Source organism: Sturnira hondurensis, unplaced genomic scaffold (assembly GCF_014824575.4).
Source record: "Sturnira hondurensis isolate 20B ecotype Veracruz unplaced genomic scaffold, ASM1482457v3 Scaffold0017338, whole genome shotgun sequence".
Taxonomy (NCBI): domain Eukaryota; kingdom Metazoa; phylum Chordata; class Mammalia; order Chiroptera; family Phyllostomidae; genus Sturnira; species Sturnira hondurensis.
Genome location: NW_028089969.1, coordinates 799070 through 822561, shown reverse-complemented (window position 1 = coordinate 822561; position 23492 = coordinate 799070). Strand labels below are relative to the sequence as shown.

The following is a 23492-nucleotide window of genomic DNA, read 5'->3' as shown; positions in this document are numbered from 1 at the left end:
CCTTGTGATCAGAGAAAATGCTTGGTGTGATTTCAGTTTTCTTGAATTTGTTGAGGCTCGTTTTGTGTCCTATTGTGTGGTCTATCTTTGAAAATGTTCCATGTGCATTTGAAAAGAATGTGTATTTAGCTTCTTTGGGATGAAGGGCTCTATATATATCAGTGAAGTCCATTTCATCTAGGGTGTTGTTTAATGCTGCAATATCTTTGTTGATATTTTGTTTGGACGTTCTGTCCATTTTTGACAATGGGGTATTAAAATCCCCCACTGTAGTTGCGCTGCTCTCAATATGTTTCTTTAAGTACTCTAGTATTTTCTTTATATATTTGGGTGCTCCTATGTTGGGTGCATGTATATTTACTATGTTAATATCTTCTTGGTGGATTCTTCCCTTGAGTAATATGAAGTGACCTTTTGGGTCTCTCTTTATGGGTCTTTTTTTGTAGTCTATTTTGTCTGATAGGAGAATTACTACCCTGGCTTTTTTTTCTTGACCATTTGCTTGGAAAATTTGTTTCCATCCTTTTTCTTTCAGTCCGTGGTCGTCTTTTGACCTGAGGTGGGTCTCTTGTAGGCAGCATATGTGTGGGTCATGCTTTCTTATCCATTCATCTATTCTATGTCTTTTGATTGGAGCACTTAATCCATTTACATTTAATGCTGTTATTTATACGTACTTATTCATTGCCACCATTTTTGTACCTGTTCCTCTCTGTCTCTCTCTTTTCCTTCCTTTCCTTAAAGCAGCCCTTTTAGTAATTCTTGTAGAGCTGGTTTGGTGGAGGCATATTCTTTTAGACTTATTTTGTCTTGGAAGCTCTTTATTTGGCCTTCTATCTTGACTGAGAGCCTTGCTGGGTAAAGTAGCCTTGGTTGTAGGCCTCTGATTCTCATTACTTGGAATATTTCTTGCCATTCTCTTCTTGCTTGGAGTGTTTCCATTGAGAAGTCAGTAGCCAACCTTATTGGGGCTCCCTTGTATGTTACTTCCTTTTTTCCCTTGCTGCCTTTAATATTCTCTCTCTGTCTTGCAGTTTTGCCATTTTAATGATGATGTGTCTTGTAGTGGGCCTCTTTGGGTTCCTCTTAATTGGGACTCTCTGCAATTCCTGTATTTGTGTGACTTTATCTCTCATCCAATTAGGAAAATTTTCCGTTTTTCCTCTTTCAAGTAGATTTTCTATCCCTTGTTGTTCTTCTCCTTTTGGTATTCCTGTTATTTGGATATTATTATGTTTCATGTTGTCTTGCATTTCTCTTAAACCCTCCTCATTCTTTCTGATTCTCTGTTCCATTACTTGCTTTTTCTGGGAGATTCTTTCTACCCTGTCCTCTAGCTCACTGATGCAGTTTTCTGCCTCATCGATCCTACTTTTCATACCTTGTACTGTGCTCTTCAGTTCAGAAATTGTACTCTTCATTTCCTCTTGGCCTTTGTTGATTGTTTCTATTTCCTTGTTCATGTCGATATATTTTGCAGTGAGTTTATTGTAGCTCCCCTGTAGTTTCTGGTAGGTCGCTGTAAGCTCTTTGAGTTTCCTGATAATTAGTGCTTTGAATTCAGTATCTGATAGCTGACTTGCCCCTCTTTCATCTGACATTATTTCTGAGACTTCCACCTTTTCTTTCTTTTGGGCATTGATTCTTTGTCTTCCCATTGCTTATGAGACTCTTCTTGTTAACTTCAGCTTCTTAAATTGATCTGTTCTGGTTCCCTGGGTTTATGGTGTGAACTTCTCTGGTAGGATATCTGCGAAATTCAGTGGTGCAGTCTCCTGCAGGTGTCTTGATGTTCTCTGCTTCCACCTACTCCTTTCTTCATTGTGCGTGTGTGATCAGTTGGAAGGGGAGGCAAAATGGTTTATGATAGCGGAAGAGTATTTTATGTTGTTTGTAGTCACAGTCCTTAGAGAAGAAATAGAAAATCTTTAGGCCATGTATAGGGTTAACCATGCTTTTCTACCCAGCTTGCCACTTTTAAGAAAGGATGGACAGAAGATAAGTCTCTTGTTGGGAAGGGGACGCTTGTGAGTTGTAGCTAGAAAGCAGTGTGGTTGCAGGTGGTCAAATTTTGAGGTAAGGTTAGAGTAAAGAATCGTAACTAGGTGTAGCGTGTGAGCAGATAGAGTTAATCACTACAGTAATAGAATTCAGGAACCTGTAAAGTGGGCTAAGATCTGAGAGATGTGTTGGGAAGTATTAACTGTTGTATAGAGCTGCTGTTATTTACAATATTAGAGCAATATTCACGTGAGAGACTCTATAATCTCCATTCAGAGAGATCACATAAAGTTTGGGCAGCATGCCAAGGGAAAGCAAGTGGCGTGAAGTATAGAAAATTAGCAATACACTGTGGAGGAAAGAGCAGTGGAAACCAGTCAAATAACCAGCCAGGACTAAGAAACCTATACAGAAAAAGGAGGAATACAAAGATTCTATTAAAATAAAAAAAGAAATGAGAATAATGCCAAAAATAATAATACACCTAAAAGAAAACTAAGCAATAAACAAACAATCCAACACACACACACACACACACACACACACACACAGAGTCAGGAGAAAGGAGGAATAAGCGAAAAGTTTGGGAAGAAAGGAAGAAGGACTAAAACTGGACAAAAAGAAAAAAAATGAGGGACAAAATATTGAAAGATAGAGCAACAATACAGATTAAAAAATATAAGATTACTTAGAAAAGAAGTTTAAAAAAGAACCTTCCTTTGTTGGTTTCAAACTGTCCTAACCGGGTTTTCTGGTGCTGCAGGACCTCTCTATGGGCTGGTATGCAGGCGCGCATCCTCCCGCGTGCATGTGCGCGGGAACCAGGCTACTGGGTTGGGATGTGGGCGCCCGCACCCCTGGCACCCTGCCTGGGTCCCGCGGTATCTGGCACTGTCCTTCTCAGTCCCGTGGCGGGACCCAGTTGTTCCCGCCCTTCCCCTTAATGGCTGCTGGGCGGTTGGGCCGTGAGGCAAGTTGCTGTCTCAGAACACCTCAGTTCACTTTCCAATAGAGACTTCTCCAAAAAGCCTGCCTCTCAGCCCAGCCCAATCCCCAAAGACTGGCAATGACAGTGTCCTTCTCAAATCCCCCTGGCTGGTGGGCTGGCGGGCTGAGGACCACAGAGTCTGCAGTTGAACTGGGCCCTCCGTCCCTGCCACCCTTTACGTTAACTTAAGCCCACAGGTCTCTGCCCAGTATTAACCTGCCTGCCTAGACAGGGAGGGAGGGAGTCAGTTCTCTCCCACAGACCTTGTAGCGGGCCCACGGCTCCCACGGAGTCTGTTGTAGACCCACCGTGTGCCGGGCTTCCGGAGTTCCCTCTGCCACACGCACCCCGGCACTGGACCCAGACAGGGGCCTTTGTTTCCCACTGATGCTGCTAGGCACTGGCCCAGATCTCTAGCCCCTTCTCGTGGGTCCTCACGCACTGGCTGAGGTTGCCTGCCATGGCCGCAGCCACTTTTGTCCACACTGGCCTTCTGGAGCCCTCGCTGACCTGCAGCTGTCTGGTTCCTCTGTCACTCTCTGGTCTCTTATTTTCATAAATGTTGGGGAATTGTTGGCTGATGATGCTATTCTTCAGTAGATCCGCCTGGATTTTCTACCAGGTGCACAGGAGCTCCGTTCCCTCTGTTCTACTCTGTCGCCATCTTAATCTTCTACTCCTTTTATCAGCATTTTATCAGCACTTAAGACACTCTAGCCTTTAAAAAGAGTAATGAAAACCCCTCATCTCTGCCCTGTCTCATCTCCAGCTATGCTGTATATTTCACTTTGTCTTTATAATAATTTAATACAAATAGCACCGTTTACTCACCCATTCTGCCTTTGCTAAAGTTACCAGTGCCTCCCTAAAAACAGTAAATGTTTCCTACGCCTGCACTTAACTCTTATCCACATTTAATACTCATATCCATGCATGCCTGCCTCCTGGAAGTATTTTCTCTCTTTCATTTTTGTGATATCAATAGTGTTTTGATTTCAATTTCTAATTCCCTGACCAATCATTGTTTGGTTTTTCTTCTCTTTTCTACTTTCTATCATTAGGCTGTCTCAAACATTCTCATGCCTTCATAGATGCTTAATTATATACCTAGGTATCTGACTTTATAACACAAGCTCACGTATCTCTTTTGCAGTCTACATAGTAGCCTGTCTGACATCCGTGATAGTTTTTCCCAGGTGTCTGAACTTACCATCCCTCTCACTGAAAGTTTTTTTCCCTCTACTTTTCCTTATTGGTAAATGATACCAGTCTCAAATAACCTAAGTTAGAACTCTACAAAGTACTTAGATTTTCTATTCCCTATGTTTAATGCATTGCCAAGTCTTATCCCCTATCAATTCTCTCTAAAGGTTTTCCAAATTCTCAGTTTTCTTTTTGCCCATTATTATCACCCTACCCCAAGAGACCATAATCCCTAGGTGGACTCTACTGCAATAGCTTACTAACTAATCTTTCATGTCTTCTGTGGCCCATTTCTCATCTTTTTTGTAACAATGTAATTATTAAGCCACATTATCTTTTTTTAACTAATAGGTTTTATTTGCTTTAGAGCAATTTTAGGTTTATGGGAAACTTGGATAGAAAGTGCAGAGTTCCTACATATTCCTCAACACTCTTCCTCATTTCCCTCATTATTTACATCTTGTACTAGTGTGATACATTTGTTAGAAGTGATGAAACAATGTCGATAAATTATTATTAACTAAAGTCCACAGTTTAAATTAGAATTCACTCTTTGTGTTGTGCATTCTGTGGATTTTGACAAATACAAATGACATGTCCATCATTGCTGTATCATATAGAAGTTCGACTCTCTGAAAACCCCCCTGTGCTCCACAGTGTTATCTCCTCCTGCCCTTCCCAACCCTGCTGGTCACTCATCTTTTACTGTCTTCATAGCCTTCCCTTTTCCTAAAGGTTACATAGTTACAATTATACCATCCTTAGCCTTTTTTCACATTGGCTTCTTTCACTTAGTGATATACTTTTAAGATTCTGCCATATATTTTTGTAGTTTGATAGCTTGTTTCTTTTTATCTCTGAAAAATATTCCATTGTATGGATGTATCACAGTTTTGTGTATCCACTTACCTATTGAAGAACATCTTGGTTGCTTCCATGTTTTGGTAATTATGAATAAAGTTACTATAGACATTTGTGTGCAGGTTTTTGTGTAGGTGTAAGTTTTAGCTTTGGGGTGTATGTGGTGGGGTGGGGGTTAGTAAATACCAAGGAGTGTAATTGCTTGATTGTATGGTAACAGTATATCTAGTTGTGTGACAAACTGCCAAAATATCTTCTTCAGTGGCTGAATTATTTTTGTATTCTCACCAACAATTAACGAGAGTGCCTGATAAACCACATCCTTTCCACCAGTGTTTTGAATATTAGCCATTCTAATAGGTATGTAGTGGAATCTCATTTTTTTAAATTTGTAATTCCCTGTTGACATATAATGTTGAGCGTTACTTTGTATCCTATTTGCCAACTGTATATCTTCTTTGGTGATATGTCTGTTTTGATCACTTGCCCATTTTGTAATTGGGTTATTTTCTTACTGTGTTTTAAGACTTTGTAGTAGATTTTGGATAGTCATTTATCAGATATATGTTCAGCAGGTATTTTCCTGTCATTGTGGCTTGTTTTATTCCCCAAACAGTGCCTTTCACATAGCAGAATTTTAAACTATAGTAAGGTCCAACTTTTCATAGTTTTCATTCATGAATCAACGCTTTTGGCATTATATCTAAAAGAGTCACCAATCCAACCCTACTGGGCTGTTGCCCTCTTGAGGAATCCCCTGGCTGTGTCCAGCTATGGCCAGCTGTGGCCCACTGTGGCCAGATGTGGCCCATAGGGCAGACATTTTTGGAGAGCTTTTGAGAAAGTCCTGGGGGATTCAGGTGGTGTCAGAAATGCAAGAGAGACACATAGTTATGTGGCTTTGGGGTAGAGGTCCATTTACCCCCTCTGCATGCAGACAGGTGCCACCCCTACCCCCAGATCCACTAGCTCCACCCTCCTAACTCCCACTGGCCCTGCCCTGCCAAGCTCACATGCTGTGGAGGAGATAGCTAGCTGCAGCCAGCTTTGGCCTGCTTGCAGACTTTCTTGGAAGCGTCTAGAGAGGGAAGTTCAGGCAGACTTGGAGGGTGGCGGAGCAGATGGCAGGTTAATTTCAGGTTTCCTTGGTCCCTTTGCTAACCTGTCCCTGGGTTCTGGCTGGAAACCAGCCTTGGTATGTAGTCTGGCTCCTCTCACATGCACTTAGGCCCAACATAGGTAGGCACAAACTGTGGATTACTTTGTAGCTCCAAACAAGTAGGGTTGGTCACAGGCAGCACCTGATATTGACCTGCACTGAAGCTTCTCACAGGAGTCCCCAGAACCAACATGCCTGGTGCTGGGCTTCAGACCACATCAGAGCACTACCCAATTAGCTCCACAAGCAGCACATCCCAGGGAAGATATCAGCAGGAACCACACCCTGATGGGGCAAATTCTGCTTCATGAGTCAGCTCCCACACAGCAATTCATAAACTGTTGTCAGGGTTAGTCCTCACAGTCCGCCTGCCTGAGGGTCAATGCCACACATAACGGGGCTAAGAGCAATCAAGACTCAACTATACCAGGAAGCCTCGTATAACCTACACCTACACAACAGACATCCTAGAGCACCTAGCTCAGGTGATCAGGGAGACTGCACCACTGAGCTTCTCAAGGCACCTACAACATAGGGCCACCATACCAAGACTGGGAGGTATCACAGCTGATACATAGAAATAAATGGAGAGAAAAGGAAATATGCCCCAAAGGATAAAACAAGAGAAATTCCCATAAAAAGAGTTGAGTGAAATGGAGGAAATCAATCTTACCAGATACAGAGTTCAAAATAATGATTTTGTCTTTAATTGCAGTATCTCTGGTTATATTTTGCTTGCTTGCTTGTTTTGTTAATTAGGTTCTACTTATAGGTGAGATCATATGGTATTTGTCTTTCACAACCTGGGGTTACTTCACTCAGCATAATGCTCCACAGGTGCATCTGTGCTGTCATGAAGGGTAGGAGCTCCTTTCTTTGTGCTACATAGAATTCCATTGTGTAAATGTACCATAGCTTTTTGATCCACTCATTTACTGATGGGCATGTAGATTGCTTCTAGCACTTGGCTGTTGTAATTGTGTTGCTATGAACATTGGGGTGCATAGATTATTTTGAATTGGTGTTTCAGGATTCTTAGGGTATAATCCCAGCAGGGGAATTGCCATGTCAAAAGGCAGTTCTATTTTAGTTTTCTGAGGAAATTCCATACTGTTTTCCACAGTGGCTACACCAGTCTGCATTCCTACCAATAGTGCACTGGGGTTCCCTTTTCTCCACCTTGCCAGCATTTGCTGTTTTTTAATTTGTTTATTATGGCCATTCTGACTGATGTGAAGTGGTATCTCATTGTGATTTTAATTTGCATCTCTCTGTTAGCTAGTGATGCTGAGCATCCTTTCATATGTCTCTGGGCCCTGTGTATGTCTTCCTGAACAAATGTGTGTTTAGGTCCTTTGCCCATTTTTTAAATTCAGTTGTTTGTCTTCCTGGAGTGGAGTCCTGTGAGTTCTTTATATATTTTAGAGATCAAACCCTTGTCCAAGGTGTCATTGGCAAATATGTTTTCCCACATGGTTGATTCCTTTTTCATTTTGCTGATGTTTTCTTTAGCCATGCAGAAGCTTTTTATTTTGATGACATCACATTTATTTATTGTATTCTTTATGTCACTTGCTCTAGGGGACATATTAGTGAAAATACTGCTGCATGGAATATCTGAGATTTTTCTCCCTATATTCTCCACTAGGACTTTTTTGGTATCATGATTGATATATAAGTTCTTTATCCACCTTGAGTTTATTTTTGTGTATGGTGTAAGTTGGTGGTTGAGTGTTATTTTTGTGTGTGTAGCTGTCCAGACCTCCCAACACCATTTGTTGAGGAGGCTATTTTAACTCCATTTTATGCTTCTCTCCCCATTGTGGAATATTAATTGACCATAGAGACATAGGTTTATTTCTGAGCTCTGTATTTTGTTCCATTGATCTATGTGTCTGTTCTTATGCCAGTATCATACTGTTTTGGTTACCATGGGTTTGTAATATACTTTGATGTGAGGTATGGTGATCCATCCTTCTTTGTTCTTTCTCAAAAGTTCTGTGGCTATTCGGAGTCATTTATGGTTCCATATAAATTTTTGAAATGTTTATTCTATATCTGTGAAATATGTCATTGGAATTTTAATAGGGATTGCATTGAATCTATAAATTGCTTTGGGTAGTATGGACATTTTGATGGTGTTAATTCTTCCAATTGATGAACACAGAATATGCTTCCATTTGTTTGTGTCTTCCTTAATTTCTTTCTTCAGTGTTGTGTAGTTTTCTGAGTATAGGTCTTTTACCTCCTTGGTTAGGTTTATTCCTAGGTACTTTATTTTTCTTGTTCCTCTGTCAAATGAGATTTTTTTCTAATGTCTGTTTCTGATATTGTTGTACAAAAATGCCTTCAATTTCTGAATATTGACTTTGTATCATACTATTTTGCCGAATTCACCTATTAAGTCTAGTATTTTTGGGTGGATTTATAGGATTTTCTCTGTACACTATCATGTCATCTGCAAACAATGACAGTTTTGTTTCCTCCTTTCCAATTTAGATGCATTTTATTTGTTTTTCATGTTTGATCACTATGACTAGAACGTCCAATACTACAATTCCCCCTCGCTATATCGCGGTTCACTTATTGTGGCTTAACTGTATTGCAGATTTAAAAATATATATATATTTAATTCTGTATCATGCAGTTTTCGCTATATCATGGGATTTTGCGGTATACACTACCCATATAGAATTTTATATGTTGTTAAAATTATGTAGGTTTAAGAGTGTAGAAAGAGTATCAGAAGTGTTTAAGAGTATATGAAGTATTTATAAGAGTGTGGAAAAGGTTAATAAGAGAGTGGGAAAGGTTTATAGGAGTGTGGGAAGGGTATATAAAGTCTTAAAATATATATAAATAATATATAATGCTTCACGAATTTTCATCTGTCATGGGGGTCTCTGTAACATAATTCCCACGCTAGGTGAGAGGTCACTGTATATTGAATAGAAATGGTGAGGACTTCCAGCCAAGATGGAGGTGTAGGTGGAAACACTGTGCCCCCTCCCACAACTAAATTTAAAGACAGCTAAGTTTTAGAAACAAAAACGCAGCCAAAACAGTGAAAATTGAACTGTATGGAAGTCCAACAACAACAAACCACTCAGCCAGACTGGTAAGAGGGGCGGAGGAGCTGGGTCAGACTAGAAAGACCGTTTGGTCCTACCAACCCAGGAGCAGAGGCGGAGGTCGTTGGTGAATCCCAGGCTTGGGGTGATGATGGGCGGACCCAATGAGGGCGTAAGGCAGCTGGCTAACTGTGGTCACACATTTGCATGCAGATAAATCAGGCAAAGGAGCAAACAGTGAGCCAGACTGCTGGGGCCTGGGAATTAGAGCCTGAAAGCACCAACTGGAAAGGCTTTCTGGGGGTCGAGGGCCAGGAGAGGCTCCCAGGCTCACAGAGAGTTCATTGGAGAGACCCACAGGATCCTGGAGAGTACACGGGCCCACACACCCGGGAACCAGCACCAGAGGGGCCCGATTTCCTTGTGGGAAGCCACAGAGGGGACAGAAATCAGAGAGAGCAGAGTGGAGCAAAGTGCCATTTTTTCCCCTCTCTGACCCCACCCCCACATACAGTGTCACAACCCAGGGACTGGGTCGCCCACCCTGGTGAACACCTAAGGCTCCGTCCCTCAAACATAACGAGTGCAAACAGACCAAACATTATGACTGAAGAACAGCTCAAGGCCCCAGAGCCTATAATTCTAAGTGACCAAGAAATAGCCAACCTTTCAGATGCGCAGTTCAAAACACTGGTGATCAGGATGCTCACAGAATTGGTTGATTTTAGCCACAAATTAGAGGAACATATGAAAGCTAAACTGATCGAAATGAAGGGAAATGCACAGGAAAGCAATAGTGATGGAAAGGAAATTGGGACTCAAATCAAGGGAGTGGACCAGAAGGAAGAAAGAAACAACCAAACAAAAAAGAAGGAAGAAACAAGAATTCACAAAAATGAGGAGAGGCTTAGGAATCTCCAGGACATCTTTAAACGTTCCAACATCCGAATTATAGGGGTACCAGAAGGGGAAGAGGAACAGCCACGAGTGGTAAACTTATCTGAACAAATAATAAAGGGGAACTTCCCCAGTCTGGCAAAGGCAATAGACTTCCAAGGAATCCAGGAAGCTCAGAGAGTGCCAAAGAAGTTGGACCCAAGAAGGAACACACCAAGGCACATCATAATTACATTAGCCAAGATGAAAATGAAGGAGAGAATTCTAGAAGCAGCAAGGGATAAGGGGACAGTCACCTACAAAGGAGTTCCCATCAGACTGTCAGCGGATTTCTCAGAAGAGACTTTACAGGCAAGAAGGGGCTGGAAAGAAGTATTCCCAACTCATGAAATCCAAGACCTCCATCCAAGATTGCTCTATCCAGCAAAGTTTTCATTTAGAATAGAAGGGCAGATAAAGTGCTTCTCAGATAAGATCAAATTCAAGGAGTTCATCATCACTAAACCATTATATGAAATGTTAAAGGGACTTATCTAAGAAAAAGAAGATAAAAAATAGGAACAGTGAAAGGACAGCAAACTCCCAGTTATTAACAACCACACCTAAAACAAAAGCAAATTAAGAGGACAACTAGATTGGGAGCAGAAACATGGAAATGGAGATCACATGAAGGGTTAGCAACAGGGGAGTGGGAGGAAGAGAAGGGGGGAGAAGGTACAGAGAAAAAGTATCATAGACGGTAGATAGAATATAGGGGGAGGGCAGGAATTCTATGGGAAATACAGAATCTAAAGATCTTGTGACACATGGACATGAATGAAAGGGGGGGAATGGTGGGGGAGGGGTGTGCAGGGTAGAGGGGAGTGAAGGAGGGGAATGGGACCACTGTAATGGCATAATCAATAAAATATATTTTTAAAAAAAGAAATGGTGAAAGTGGACATCCTTGTCTTGTTCCTGATCTTAGTGGGAAAGCTTTTAGTTTTCACCAGTTGGGTATGATGTTGGCTGCAGTTCTCTTGAATATGGCCTTTATAATGTTGAGGTATGCTCCCTCTACCCCCGTTGCTGAATGTTTTTATCATAAATGGATACTGTACCTTAGCAAGTTCTTTTTTTGTATCTATTGGTATAATCGTGATTTTTATCTTATCTTTTATTTATGTTATGTATCATGTTTACTGATTTGCAAATATAGTACCATCCTTGCAAACCTGCATTGAATTCTCTTGATCAAGACCTTCAGTCTTCTTTTTTTGTTGTGTCTTTATCTGGTTTGGCGATAACAGTGATGCTGGTCACCTAAAAAGTTTTTGAGAGTCTTCCCTGTACTTGGATTGTTTTGGAATAATTTGAGAAGCATAGCAGTTAGCCTTTCCTGAAAAGTTGTATAAAATTCTATTGTGAAACCATCTCGTCCAGGGCTTTTGTGTGCTGGGAGTTTTTCGATTACTGCTTCAATTTCACTAACTTGGTATTTTGTTCAGGCTTTCTACTTATTCTAGATTCAGTTTTAGAAGATTATATGTTTGTAGAAATTTTTCCATTTCACCCAGGTTTTCAGATTCCTTGGCATATAGTTAGTCACTGTAATTTCTTACAGTCCTTTGTATTTCTGTGGTGATCAGTTGGATTCTCTCCATTCTCATTTCTGATTTTGTTTGGGTCCTCTCTCTTTTTTTCTTTATGAGTCTGCTTGAAGATTTGTAGATTTTGTTTATCTTTTCAAAGAATGAGCTCCTGGATTTATTGATCCTTTGAATTGTCACTTTAGTCTCTATGTCATTTAATTCTGCTCTGATCTTGAGTATTTCCTTCTTTCTACCAACTTTGTTGTTGCTCCAGTTCTTGTAGATGTAGGGTTAAATTGTGTATTTGAAATGTTTCTATCTTTTTTAGGTAGGCCTTTATTACTGGGAACTTCCCTCTCAGGAGTGCCTTTGCTGTGTCCTTAATTTTGGACTGTTTTGTGTTCATTTTCATTTGTTTCCAGAAACTTTTTGATTTCTTACTTGATCTCAGTATTAACCCATTCATTGTTTAATAGCATGGTGTTCAGTCTCCATGAATTTGAGTGTTTTTGAGTTTTTTCCTTGAGGTTAGTTTCTAGTTTCAGGCCCCCGTGGTCAATAAAATCTTTTTTTTTAAGTTGAAGGGAAGCCCTGCCTGATATGGCTCAGTGGCTTGCGCATGGACCTGTGAACCAAAGGGTCACCAGTTCAATTTCCAGTCAGGGAACATGCCTGGGTTGCAGCCCAGGTACCCACTAGGAGGCTCATGAGAGGCAACAACACATTGATGTTTCTCTTCCTCTCTCCTTCCCTTCCCCTTTCTCTAAAAATAAATATATAAAATCTTTTTTAAAAAGTTGAAGGAAAATAAAGTTTTCCAGAATGAAAATGATAAAGAAGTTCATTACCACCAAACCAGTATTAGAAGAAATATTAAAGGGTATTCTTTAAGCAGAAAGAATAAAAGAGGAACATGATTATAAAGAATAAAATGGTGATAAACATGTACCTATCACTAATCATTTTAAATGTGGATAAATGCTGAAATCAGAAGACAGGGTAGCTGAATGGATAAGCAAATAAAACCATTATAAATACTGTCTTCAGGATTCCCATCTCAGAACAAAAGATACATACACTCTAAAAGTAAAGGGAATGAACTTCCAGCCATGAGGAGGCGTAAGTATATACACTGTGCCTCCTCACACAACCAAAAGAAGGACAACGACAAACTGAAAAGCAAAACACAACCAGAACTGCTAGAAAATCAGACTGGATGGAAGCCCGACAACCGAGAAGTGAAAGAAGAAACATTCATCCACACTGGTAGGAGGGGCAGAGACAGGAAGCCGGGGTGAAGAGACTCGCAGCAAGGTGGTCTCCGAAGGACCTTGGTGGATAAGGTGGAGGCTTGTAGACCAGGTGGTCCCACATTTCCATGGGGATGAACCAGGAGGAAGAACTGGAGAGTGAGACAGACCATGCAACCCAGGGTTCTAGTATGGGGAAATAAAGCCTCAAACCATCTTGACTGCAAAAAAGCTGCTGGGGTTGCAGCGCTGAGAGAAACTACAAGCCTCGCAGGAGACTTTGTTGGAGAGACCCACAGGATCCCAGTATGTACAGCCCCCTACAACCCCCTACCCATTCTGGAATTGGGGCCAGAAGGGCCCAATTTGCTTCTGGGTAGTGAAGAAGTGACTGAAAGCCAGCTGAGAGCTGAGGAAGTCGCATTGTTCTTTCCCTGAGTCCTCCTCCACATACAGCACCACAATGCAGCAATGTGGGGTTGCTTCACCCTGGCAAATACCTAAGGCTCTGCCCCTCATGTGCTAATGTACGCCTGTTACATATAACAGGCATGCTGAGACCGAAAAAAATGGCCCAAATGAAGGAAAATATTAAATCTCCAAAAATAGATGTAAGCAATGAAGAGATAGCCAGCCTATCAGGTGCAGAGTTCAAAACACTGGTAATTAGGATTCTGACAGAAATTATTGCGTGTGGTTGCAAAATATTGGAAAGAGTGAATGCTATACAAGGTGAAATAAAGTAAAATGCACAGGTAACCCACAATGACATAAAGGAAACCAGGACCCAAATCAATGATTTGGAGAAGGAAGGAATAAACATTCAGCCAGAACAGAATGAAGAAACAAGAGTTCAAAAAAATGAGGAGAGGCTTAGGAACCTCCAAGACAACTTTAAACATTTCAACATCCAAATGTTTAAAGACAACATCCAAACACAGGGTGTTAGAAGGAGAAGAGGAAGAGCAAGAAACTGAAAACTTACTTGAAAAACTAATGAAGGAGAACTTCCCATTCTGGCAAAGCATATAGACTTCCAGAAGTCCAGGAAGCTCAGAGAGTTCCAAAGAAGTTGGGCCCAAGTAAGCACACACCAAGGCACATCATAATTATGTTACTCAAAATTAAAGATAAGGAGAGAGTCTTAAAAGCAGCAAGAGGAAAAGAGACAGTTACGTACAAAGGAGTTCCCACAAGACTGTCAGCTGATTTCTCAAAGGAAACCTTGCAGGCAAGGAGGGACTGGAAAGAAGTATTCCAAGTCATGAAAGGCAAGGACCTACATCCAAAATTGCTCTATCCAGCAAAGTTTTTTTCATTTAGAATGGAAGGGCAGATAAAGTGCTTCTCAGATAAGGTCAAGTTAAAGGAGTTCATCATCATCAAGCCCTTATTATATAAAACGTTAAGGGGACTTATCTAAGAAAAAGAAGATAAAAAATAGGAACAGTGAAAGGACAGCAAACTCACAGTTATCAACAACCACACCTAAAACAAAAGCAAATTAAAACAGCTAAAACAGGATTGGAGCTGCAGAAATGGAAATCACATGGAGGGTTATCAACAGGGAAGTGGGAAGAGGAGAAGTGGGGAGAAGGTTTAGAGAATAAGTAGCACAGATGGTAGGTAGAAAATAGACAAAGGGAGGGCAGGAATACTATGGGAAATACAGAATCTAAAGAACTTGTAACACATGGACATGAATGAAAGGGGGGAATGTGGGTGGGAGGGGGTGTGCAGGGTGAAGGGGAATGAAGGGGGGAAATGGGACAACTGTAATGGCATAATCAATAAAATATATTATAAAAAATAAATTTATGACTGATCTCCAGCACCCTTAGGAGCTCTGTTATTGCTCTTGTTTGTAGGTTAGAACTTGCAGAGGCAGGACTATAGTCATTGAATTGGGAAACCTAAATGCAATGGGAGTTGGCAATAATAGGAGCCCCAGGCGGCAGGGACCAAATAGCAGTACTCAACCACAAAGGCAAAGTAGGTGTGGTTACTGTAATGAACTGCAGTGTCAAAACAGCACTGAGACCTATGTCGCTGGCTACTTGATCATAGTGCTCCTAGAAGTGAAATAGGTAGGATGGCCATTAAATTTATTTTATTTTATTTTTAATTGAATTCATTGCAATGTCATTGTTTGATATAAATTATATAGGTCTCAGGTGTACAGTTCTATAATAGTCAGCTACATGAGGTGTGTCCAGAAGGTATACAGCCATGTAGTATGAAAAATAGAGACATTTATTGAAGAAGATACAAGAAACACTGTGCATAGGACAATGACGCCTCAGTTCCCTTCAAAGTAGGCACCTTGGGACCTCACACAGTTCTCCCAGAGTCCATCAGCTGACCCATCATATTTTCCTTAATCCCATTGGTGATTTGAAATCTCTTTCTTTTCAAAAGTGATTTTAGTTTTGGGAAAAGCCAGAAGTCGCAAGGCACCAAATCTGGGCTGTAAGTGGGCTGAGTCACCTGAGTAATTAGATATTTTGCTAAGAAAAAGCTGCACAAGACATGATGAATGAGTGGGTGTGTTGTCATGATGAAGTTGCCAATCACCAGTTGCCCAGCTGCAGCCTTCTGAGTCACCATAATAGTTTCTGTCGAAGAATATTCAAACTTAGCACAAAATTTGGTGCAGATTCCTTACTCTACTCAGTCATTTTGGATTCCATGGCTACATAGTACACGTGCTCACTCAATAGCATCTACCATCCCTACTGACTACAGTGAAGCAAGTGTTCACACATACACATTCCAGTCCACTCCTTGGCTACCAGGTTACATTAATGTTGTGCAAGTGTTCTCTTTTAGATTAACAATGGCTGGACTTTTTCTGTACAGACCTCAGTATGGTGAATAATATTGTATAGCCCTGGCTGGTGTGACTTTGTGGATTGATCGTGGGCCTGTGGACCAAAGGGTCACCAGTTTGATTCCCAGTGAGGGCACATGCCTGGGTTGCAGATCAGGTCCCCAGGCAGGGAACATACAACAGGCAACATACAATGATGTTTCTTTCTTTGTCTTTCTCCCTCCCTTCCCATCTCTCTAACAGTAAATAAATAAAATCTTTAAAAAATAATAATATTGTAATAACTATGTATGGTATCAGGTGGGTAGTAGATTTACTGGGTGATCACTTAATAAGTTATATAAATGCCTAATCACTATGTTGTATACCTGAAACTAACACAATCTGTCAAGTGTAATTTAAAAACATTTTAATTAGAAAGAAACCAGTGCTGTGTGGAATACCATGAGGGTGAATAAGGCATTATGTAAGTGCATGGATGGAAGTTTTGACAGAAGCATTGCATTCAGGAAATGCAAATATATATCCAGAGCCAGTCTGTTCTAGTAAGAAAAATATGTTTCCCTTCCATGTTGAAAGTGGTCCAGTGTAATCCACCTGCCACCGGGTAGCTGGCTGATCACCCTGGGGAAGGGTGCCATACTAGGGACTCAGTGTTGGTCTCTGCTGACAGGGTGACTAGAAAAAGAGGTTGACCATTGTCCATAGAATAGGTCATCCTCTCCACTTGAATATTGATATCCTCCTCCATGGAGGTCACTCTTTGGTGAGTATTCACATGGAAAACAAATACCTTAATGGGGTTTTTTTTGCCCATTCAGAGATATATATCCATATATTTGTTCTACAATGTCCTTGTCATCAATTTTCCAGTCATATTCCTTCCAGGGTGCACAAGCAGGTGCACTGCTCAAAGACCTGCCCACTGAGAGGATTTCATTTCACCACTGTCCTTCAGGGAAGTTCTAGAAAGGGTCTGACTGCTGCAGTTGTCCACTTTGAAGTGGTGCCTGCATATCATGCAGAAGGTCTGAGTCTTCTCCCTTTTTGTCAACTGATTGCAAGAATTTCCACAAAGTAATAGGTATAGGCTGAGAAAGAAAAGCCTGCTTGGAACCAATCACATATATATACCACTTCCACAGTTGATGGAGTGCTGCTGTAGACACCCAACTTCGTGATTTGAAGGGGTAGATAATACCCAGTTTATAATGGATGGCTCAGGTTGCCTCGTAACCTGGTGGCCAGTGATTAAGTGTTCAGTCACTGCTACTGCCCTGCAGCAAGCTAAAGGCTGTTTCTCAAGATAATAGTTATCCACAAAGGATGGCGAATGGGAGAACTGTGTGAGGTCCCAAGGTGCCTACTTTAAAATGACTGAGGCATCATTGTCCTGTGTGTAATGTTTTTTCTATCCTGTATCTTCTTCAGTAAATATCCTTATTTTTCATAGTACATGATTGGATACTTTCTGGACAGACCTATGTACACAGCATTGCTTCTGATCAAGGAACTCACTTCACACCAAGTGAAGTGTGGCAATGGGCCCAGGTTCATGGACTTCACAATGTTCCACCATCCTGAAACCGCAGTCTTGATTGATAGATAATGGAATGGCCTTTTGAAAGACTCAGTTACAGTGACTACTACATGGTAATACCTTGCAGGGTTCTCCGGAAAACTTTATATGCTCTGAGTTGTCATGTAGTACATAGTACTGTTTTTCTCATATGCAGGATTCACAGTGCCAGGAATCAAGAGGTAGAAATGGGATGTTTTTGCTTCCTGTTTTGACTGCTTATGCTCTCCTGCCCCAGAGGCCTGAATTCCAAAGGGAAGAATGCTTGCACTAGGAAACAACAGTGATTCTACTGAATTAGAAGTTAAGACTATCTCACCCAGCCACTTTTGTTCTGTCATGCCTATGAATCAATGGCAAAAAAGGAGTTACTGTGCTGTCTGGGATGATTGATCCTGATTCCCAAGAGTAAATTGGACTGCTACTCTGCAGTGGAGCTAAGGAAAAGTATGTCTGGAGTGTAGAAGATCCCTCTGGTGTTTGTTAGAATTGTGCCCTGTGATTAAGTTGAGTGAAAATTGCAACCCAGTGCAGGCAGGAATACTAACAGCCCAGACCTTTTGAGAATGAAGGTTTGTATTACCCCACAAGGTAAAGAATATAATCAGCTAAGGTGCTTACTAAAGGCAAAAGGAATATGGAATGGGTATTGGAAGAAAGTAGTTATAAATACCAACTATGACCACATGACCAATTACAGAAACAAAGACTGTAATTGTCATGAGTACTTCCTCCTTATTTTGTTTTGAATACTTTTTGTGTGTATCTCAAGAATCTTTGCTTTCTTCCATCTCGGATCCCCTTACGATGTAACGTAAGATATATTGACTTTGTATTATAGTATTTAAGTACTGTTAACTCGTTTTTTGGTATATAAGTTATGAGATATCAAAGGAAGAATAAACATCACCTAAGGACTTTGATCATCTTTTGGGGAAAGGTTTAGTCTATTATTTGGTTGTATTCAGGATAGTCTATAATGTTAAATGGAATTGTGACCTTTTTATTGTCTAATTTTAGGGATGCATTTTTAAGGAGTTGTATCAGAGTTCCAAGTTGACAGGGGGTGGACTTGTGATGGTTGAGTGTATGAGTCAGTCTGATTGAGCATGGGTCACCAAAATATTTGATCAAACATTATTTGGGGTGTTTCCTAACGGTGTTTTTACATGAGATTAACATTTAAATTGGTAAACTGAGCAGAGCAGGTTGCCCTGCCTAGTGTGGGTAGGCTTCATCCAGTCAGTTTGAAGGCCTTACAACTAGAACTGTGAAATGTTTAGTCATCTCCATTAACTCCCTTTTTAAATATTTCTAGGTTATTGAATCATTGGGAATTATTATTTATAAAGCATTGGACTATGGTTTGAAGGAGAATGAAGAAAGAGAACTAAGTCCTCCCTTGGAGCAACTCATTGATCACATGGCCAACACGGTAGAAGCAGATGGCAGCAATGATGAGGGTTATGAGGCTGCAGATGAAGGCCTGGAAGATGAAGAGGATGAAAAGAAAAAAATCTCAGCTATCTGCTCATATAGAGATGTCATGAAGGTAAAGCAGGAGTTTACATAATACTTGTTTCTTTCAAGAATTATTTCACGAAAGAAAAATTGATTGGTGATTCAGCATTTTATAATAGTCCCTATTCAGCTAAAAGTGAAAGGAAGAAGGAACTAAAATACTCTTGATTCTGTGATTTGTTCAAAGCTTCAACATGACCTTTAAAAAAATCACTTTTAGGTATTATATTCCTTATCATTACAGTTTGCCTTCAATTAATTTATGCATTTTCCTTTTTAAAATGGAGTAAACAACAGCCGTGATCCATTCATTTATATGAAGATTCTGAATCTGAACTATCACAGCTGATTATTTTACTTTGCTTTCTTGACCTACCCTGTGCTGTTTATGTGTAATGAAACAGTTCTATAGCTTAAATTGAATTTTTCTCTTCAGTTAAATTTTTCTAATATACTTGACAGCCGTAATTTCTGCAGTGCTAAATGCAGAGATTAAAATTAATGCAGATTTGTCAAATTAGTCTTAAAAGAGTATTCTGTTTAGAATTATGTGTATATGATGTTTACTAGAATTCATAATCAGCATTGGCTATATATCACTTGTTTTCCAACTTTTTATAAAGCATTTCAGAGACAGGAAAAGAAAGGAACCATGAAGATGGTACTTCTCAGGTATACCACAATATACCCTGATTCTTGCTCCTTCTTAGATAGTAAATCTCTCAGGAACTCTGGAATGGGACTGTGCACTTATGATTCTTAGGAGATTCAGATATATTCTTTATTATGCTAATACTCATAATCAAATAGCATATAGGTAAAATACCCTCATTCATACACACACACATATGAATTGATATGTCACCCTTTACACATTTTGTATATTCTGGATGTTAAAGAATATTTTAAGATATATACATATTTAAAGGCCAAATAAAACTTTCTGCAGATACAATAACCTACTTGTTCTCTGTAGACCAATGATAATAGTGGTAAAAAGTTAAGAGTAAAAGGTTTTCCATTAAGGAACAAAACTACTTATGCTTCTAAAACTAACCTAACAGCTTTTTGGTAGTGGGTATGGGTGTGGAGGGTGGAAGGGGAGTTGGTGAACAAAGAGTGGTGAAGAAGAAGGGGAACACCCACTTAACCAACTGTATTCAATTAAGTTAGTCCTAGCACCTATAGGATGATAGATGTAGCCAGATTGCTTGCTGTCTTATACTACAGCTTTGGAAGATGTGGGCTAGAGATTCACTGGAATCTTACAATTCTTATTCAGTGTTACTAAATATGTTAACTTACAAAAAAATTCTTGCACATTTAGTAATTTCAACTGATAATTTTTATTTTGTTTTATTATTTTTTATTTAACTTACTGTGTTAGCCCTCTTACCTATCTTATTTCTATCATAATATGAAAAATAAAGAGTTAAGAGAGTGTTTTTAAAACATTTATAGAGTGGAGGGAAACTGTAAGTGTACCAGTTCAGTTACATTTTTTGGAAATCTATTAGAAACTGTTATATCCTCACCTCTTATTTGTTTCTCGTCTAACACAAACTGATCAATAAAAATGTTAACATCTATAACAATATATTCTGAATTTTTAACTTTAGTGAAGTGAGAGGAAAAATAAGTCCTGAAATATGTGACAAACTGAAATTTTAAAATATCATAAAGCCCATTATTTATGGCTATATAGTGACACAGGTGAGTTTCTGATTTGGTTAGTGGGTAGAAATAATCAATCAATGAAGTTAGTTTTTGTTTACTTTGTTGGAAGAAAAGAAAAGAATTAATTGAAGAAAATTGCTCTCTTTGTTGGAAATGGAAATGTGAAACTAAGTTTGAATATCCTAAATAAATAATAGAATATTTAAGACGTTGGAGACATTTTATTTTTTTTTTAGTGAGCAAGACCTCTTTAATGTGTAACGTCCCCCTGAATAGTCATTTATTTCTACTAATCTTTTAATTGTATGTTTTAATATGTCATGTTATAGTCAAAAAGTGCTTTCACATCCATTGTTATTTGAGCCTTATGATAACTCTGTGAGGTAGATTGTATAGGCATTTTTATAGCCATTTTACAAATGAAAGAACTAAGGCTCAGAGAGTTGTATGACTTGTCCCACTTTATAGAACTGAGTGAGAGGAAGAGTAGACAATGTGGTTAAATTCAGAGGCTTATAGTCAGGTAGGAGTTAGATTGAAATCTTGATTTTGCCATTTTTTGTACCTTACTAACCTGGATTATTAAATCATGTGAACCTTATTCTTCTGAAAAGTCATAATAATATTTGCCTGATTGAGTTTTTGTACAAATTAAATTAGATGGTGTAATCAAGAAATACCAATTATAGTGCTCGTTGTGAATAAAAATTTAGTAGCATTTACTGTATGCCAGACATTTTTCTAGGTACTAGGGACATAGCAGTAAGTAATATGCAAATTATCCCTATCTTTATGGCTCTTAATTGAAATGGAGAAAAACAATATAAACAAAGCATAAACACATATACAGTTTTTTTTTCTCACTTACTGCAGGGCTTTTCTGACTCAAAAAATTAAGAATAAATTGCGGGCACAAATTTATGTCAGAGGTAGAACATCTTCTTCCCTTAAATTAAGATATAATACCTAAAACATTTTCCTTTTAAGTACTTTTAAAGAAACACATATAACTAAGTAAAGGCTTTTGAGAAGTATTAAAAAAAGATTATTCTTAAAATTATCTTCAGATTTATAATACATACTGGAAAAGATTCATTCAATCAACATTAGTTAAGCCCTGGCTGGTGTAGCTCAGTGGATTGAGTGTGGGCCTGCGAACCAAAGGATCGCGGTTTGATTCCCAGTCAGGGCACATCCCTGGGTTGCAGGCCAGTTCCCAGCAGGGGACACACGAGAGGCAACCATACGTTGATGTTTCTTTCTCTCTCTCCTTCCCTTCTTCTCTAAAGATAAATAAATAAAATCTTTTTAAAAAACACTGAAAAAATACTATTTAAAGGAAAACATTAGTTTAAGAAGAAAAGAAATTGTAGACATGAAGTAAACAGTGGTGATGATGGACAGTAAAGTGTACGTACAGGAAAGGAAGACTGCAGTGTTAAAGATGGAACAGTAGGACATAAGACAGTGGATAGAAAGGGATAGTAAAAGAAATGGTGTAGGATCTATAAAAAGTGTTTGAGAAATGACTGAAATTATTATGAGATTAATACGTAAACAAAATTCTTCATTTGAGAGGAATGTAAAAGTCTCGGCTTATTCATGCATTCATTTACCCTTTCAAATATTGAGGAAACATTTAATGTGCATTTTTTGTGCTGAGTGCTCTGTCAGGCACTTAGGTTGCTGAGATGAACTTAACTAGTTAAGTGATCCCCAGTGAGATAAATATTATGGATCAGATATGTAAGACCAACCTAGTTCATACACTACCTTTGTGAAAATTAGAAACAGGCTTTCCTTCTTCGAGATACTTTACTTCCACCTTTAAGAAAATTGTAATGTAAATTTGCAGTGTCTGGTATTTGCAGGATATAATTATTGATGTCATATAATTCTTGATATAATTCTTGATGTAATTCTTAATATAATTCTGATATAATCAGTGCCCCAGGAACAGTCTGAAAATATGGAAGTGGTGGCCCAACACATGTACATGGGATGCTTGAAGAGCACAGAGAGGGGCACAGAACACCTTTAAACAATCCAGTCCTCCTAATAATAAGGGAATGCAAATAAAGCAGTACCAATTGCAACTATTTTACAAGGAATAATTTACTTTTGTTGAAATTTGAAATTTTAGTAATTTTTCACTCAGTAACTGATAGCTGCCACATAAATTTATATAGTCCTTTATAAAACAATTTGGCAGTGTATTAAGAAGTTTAGAGACTTCCAGCCAAGATGGAGGCATAGGTAGACACACCGTGCCTCTTTGCGCAACCAAAATAAGGACAACAACAATTTAGAAACAAAATAACAACCAGATGACAAAATTGAACTGTGTGGAAGTCCGACAACCAAGGAGTTAAAATAGACACATTCATCCAGACTGGTGGGGAGAGCGGAGTTGGGTGCCAAGCAGAGAGGAGTCTTGGCACAAAAAGCAGTGGCACCGGGCACGCAAGACAGCAGCGGGCGGACCCTGGGTGCGCAGGTGGAAGCTGGCAGACCCCAGGCGCAGGGTAGCAACGGGCAGATGCAGTGAGACGGTGATTGTGAAGCGAGGCACTGCACGGAGGTGGCTGGCTGTCCAGCCGGCTGGGCAGTCCCACATTTGCACACAGATAAACCAGGAGAAACTGGGGAGTGACCGCACAACCCAGGGTCCCAGTGCAGTGAAATAAAGCCTGAAAATACTGATTGAAAACACCTGTGGAGCGCCCTGGCTGGTATAGCTCAGTGGATTGAGCGCAGGCCTGTGAACTAAGGGATTGAGGTTTGATTCCCAGTTAGGGCAAATGCTTGGGTTACAGGCCAGTTCCCAGCGGGGGACACACGAGAGGCAACTATACATTGATATTTCTCTCCCTCTCTCCTTTCC

General features: G+C 39.7%; 1 protein-coding gene across 5 annotated transcripts in view; it reads left to right on the top strand.

Moving 5' to 3' along the window:
• Positions 1–23492, top strand: part of SPIRE1 (spire type actin nucleation factor 1) — a 300883-nt gene that overhangs the window by 143497 nt on the left and 133894 nt on the right. For all 5 annotated transcript variants that reach the window (XM_037067604.1, XM_037067603.1, XM_037067602.1 and 2 more), the window contains exon 3: positions 18729–18962. In XM_037067604.1, the coding sequence (XP_036923499.1) occupies positions 18729–18962 (234 nt within the window). The remainder of the gene's footprint in view (positions 1–18728; positions 18963–23492) is intronic.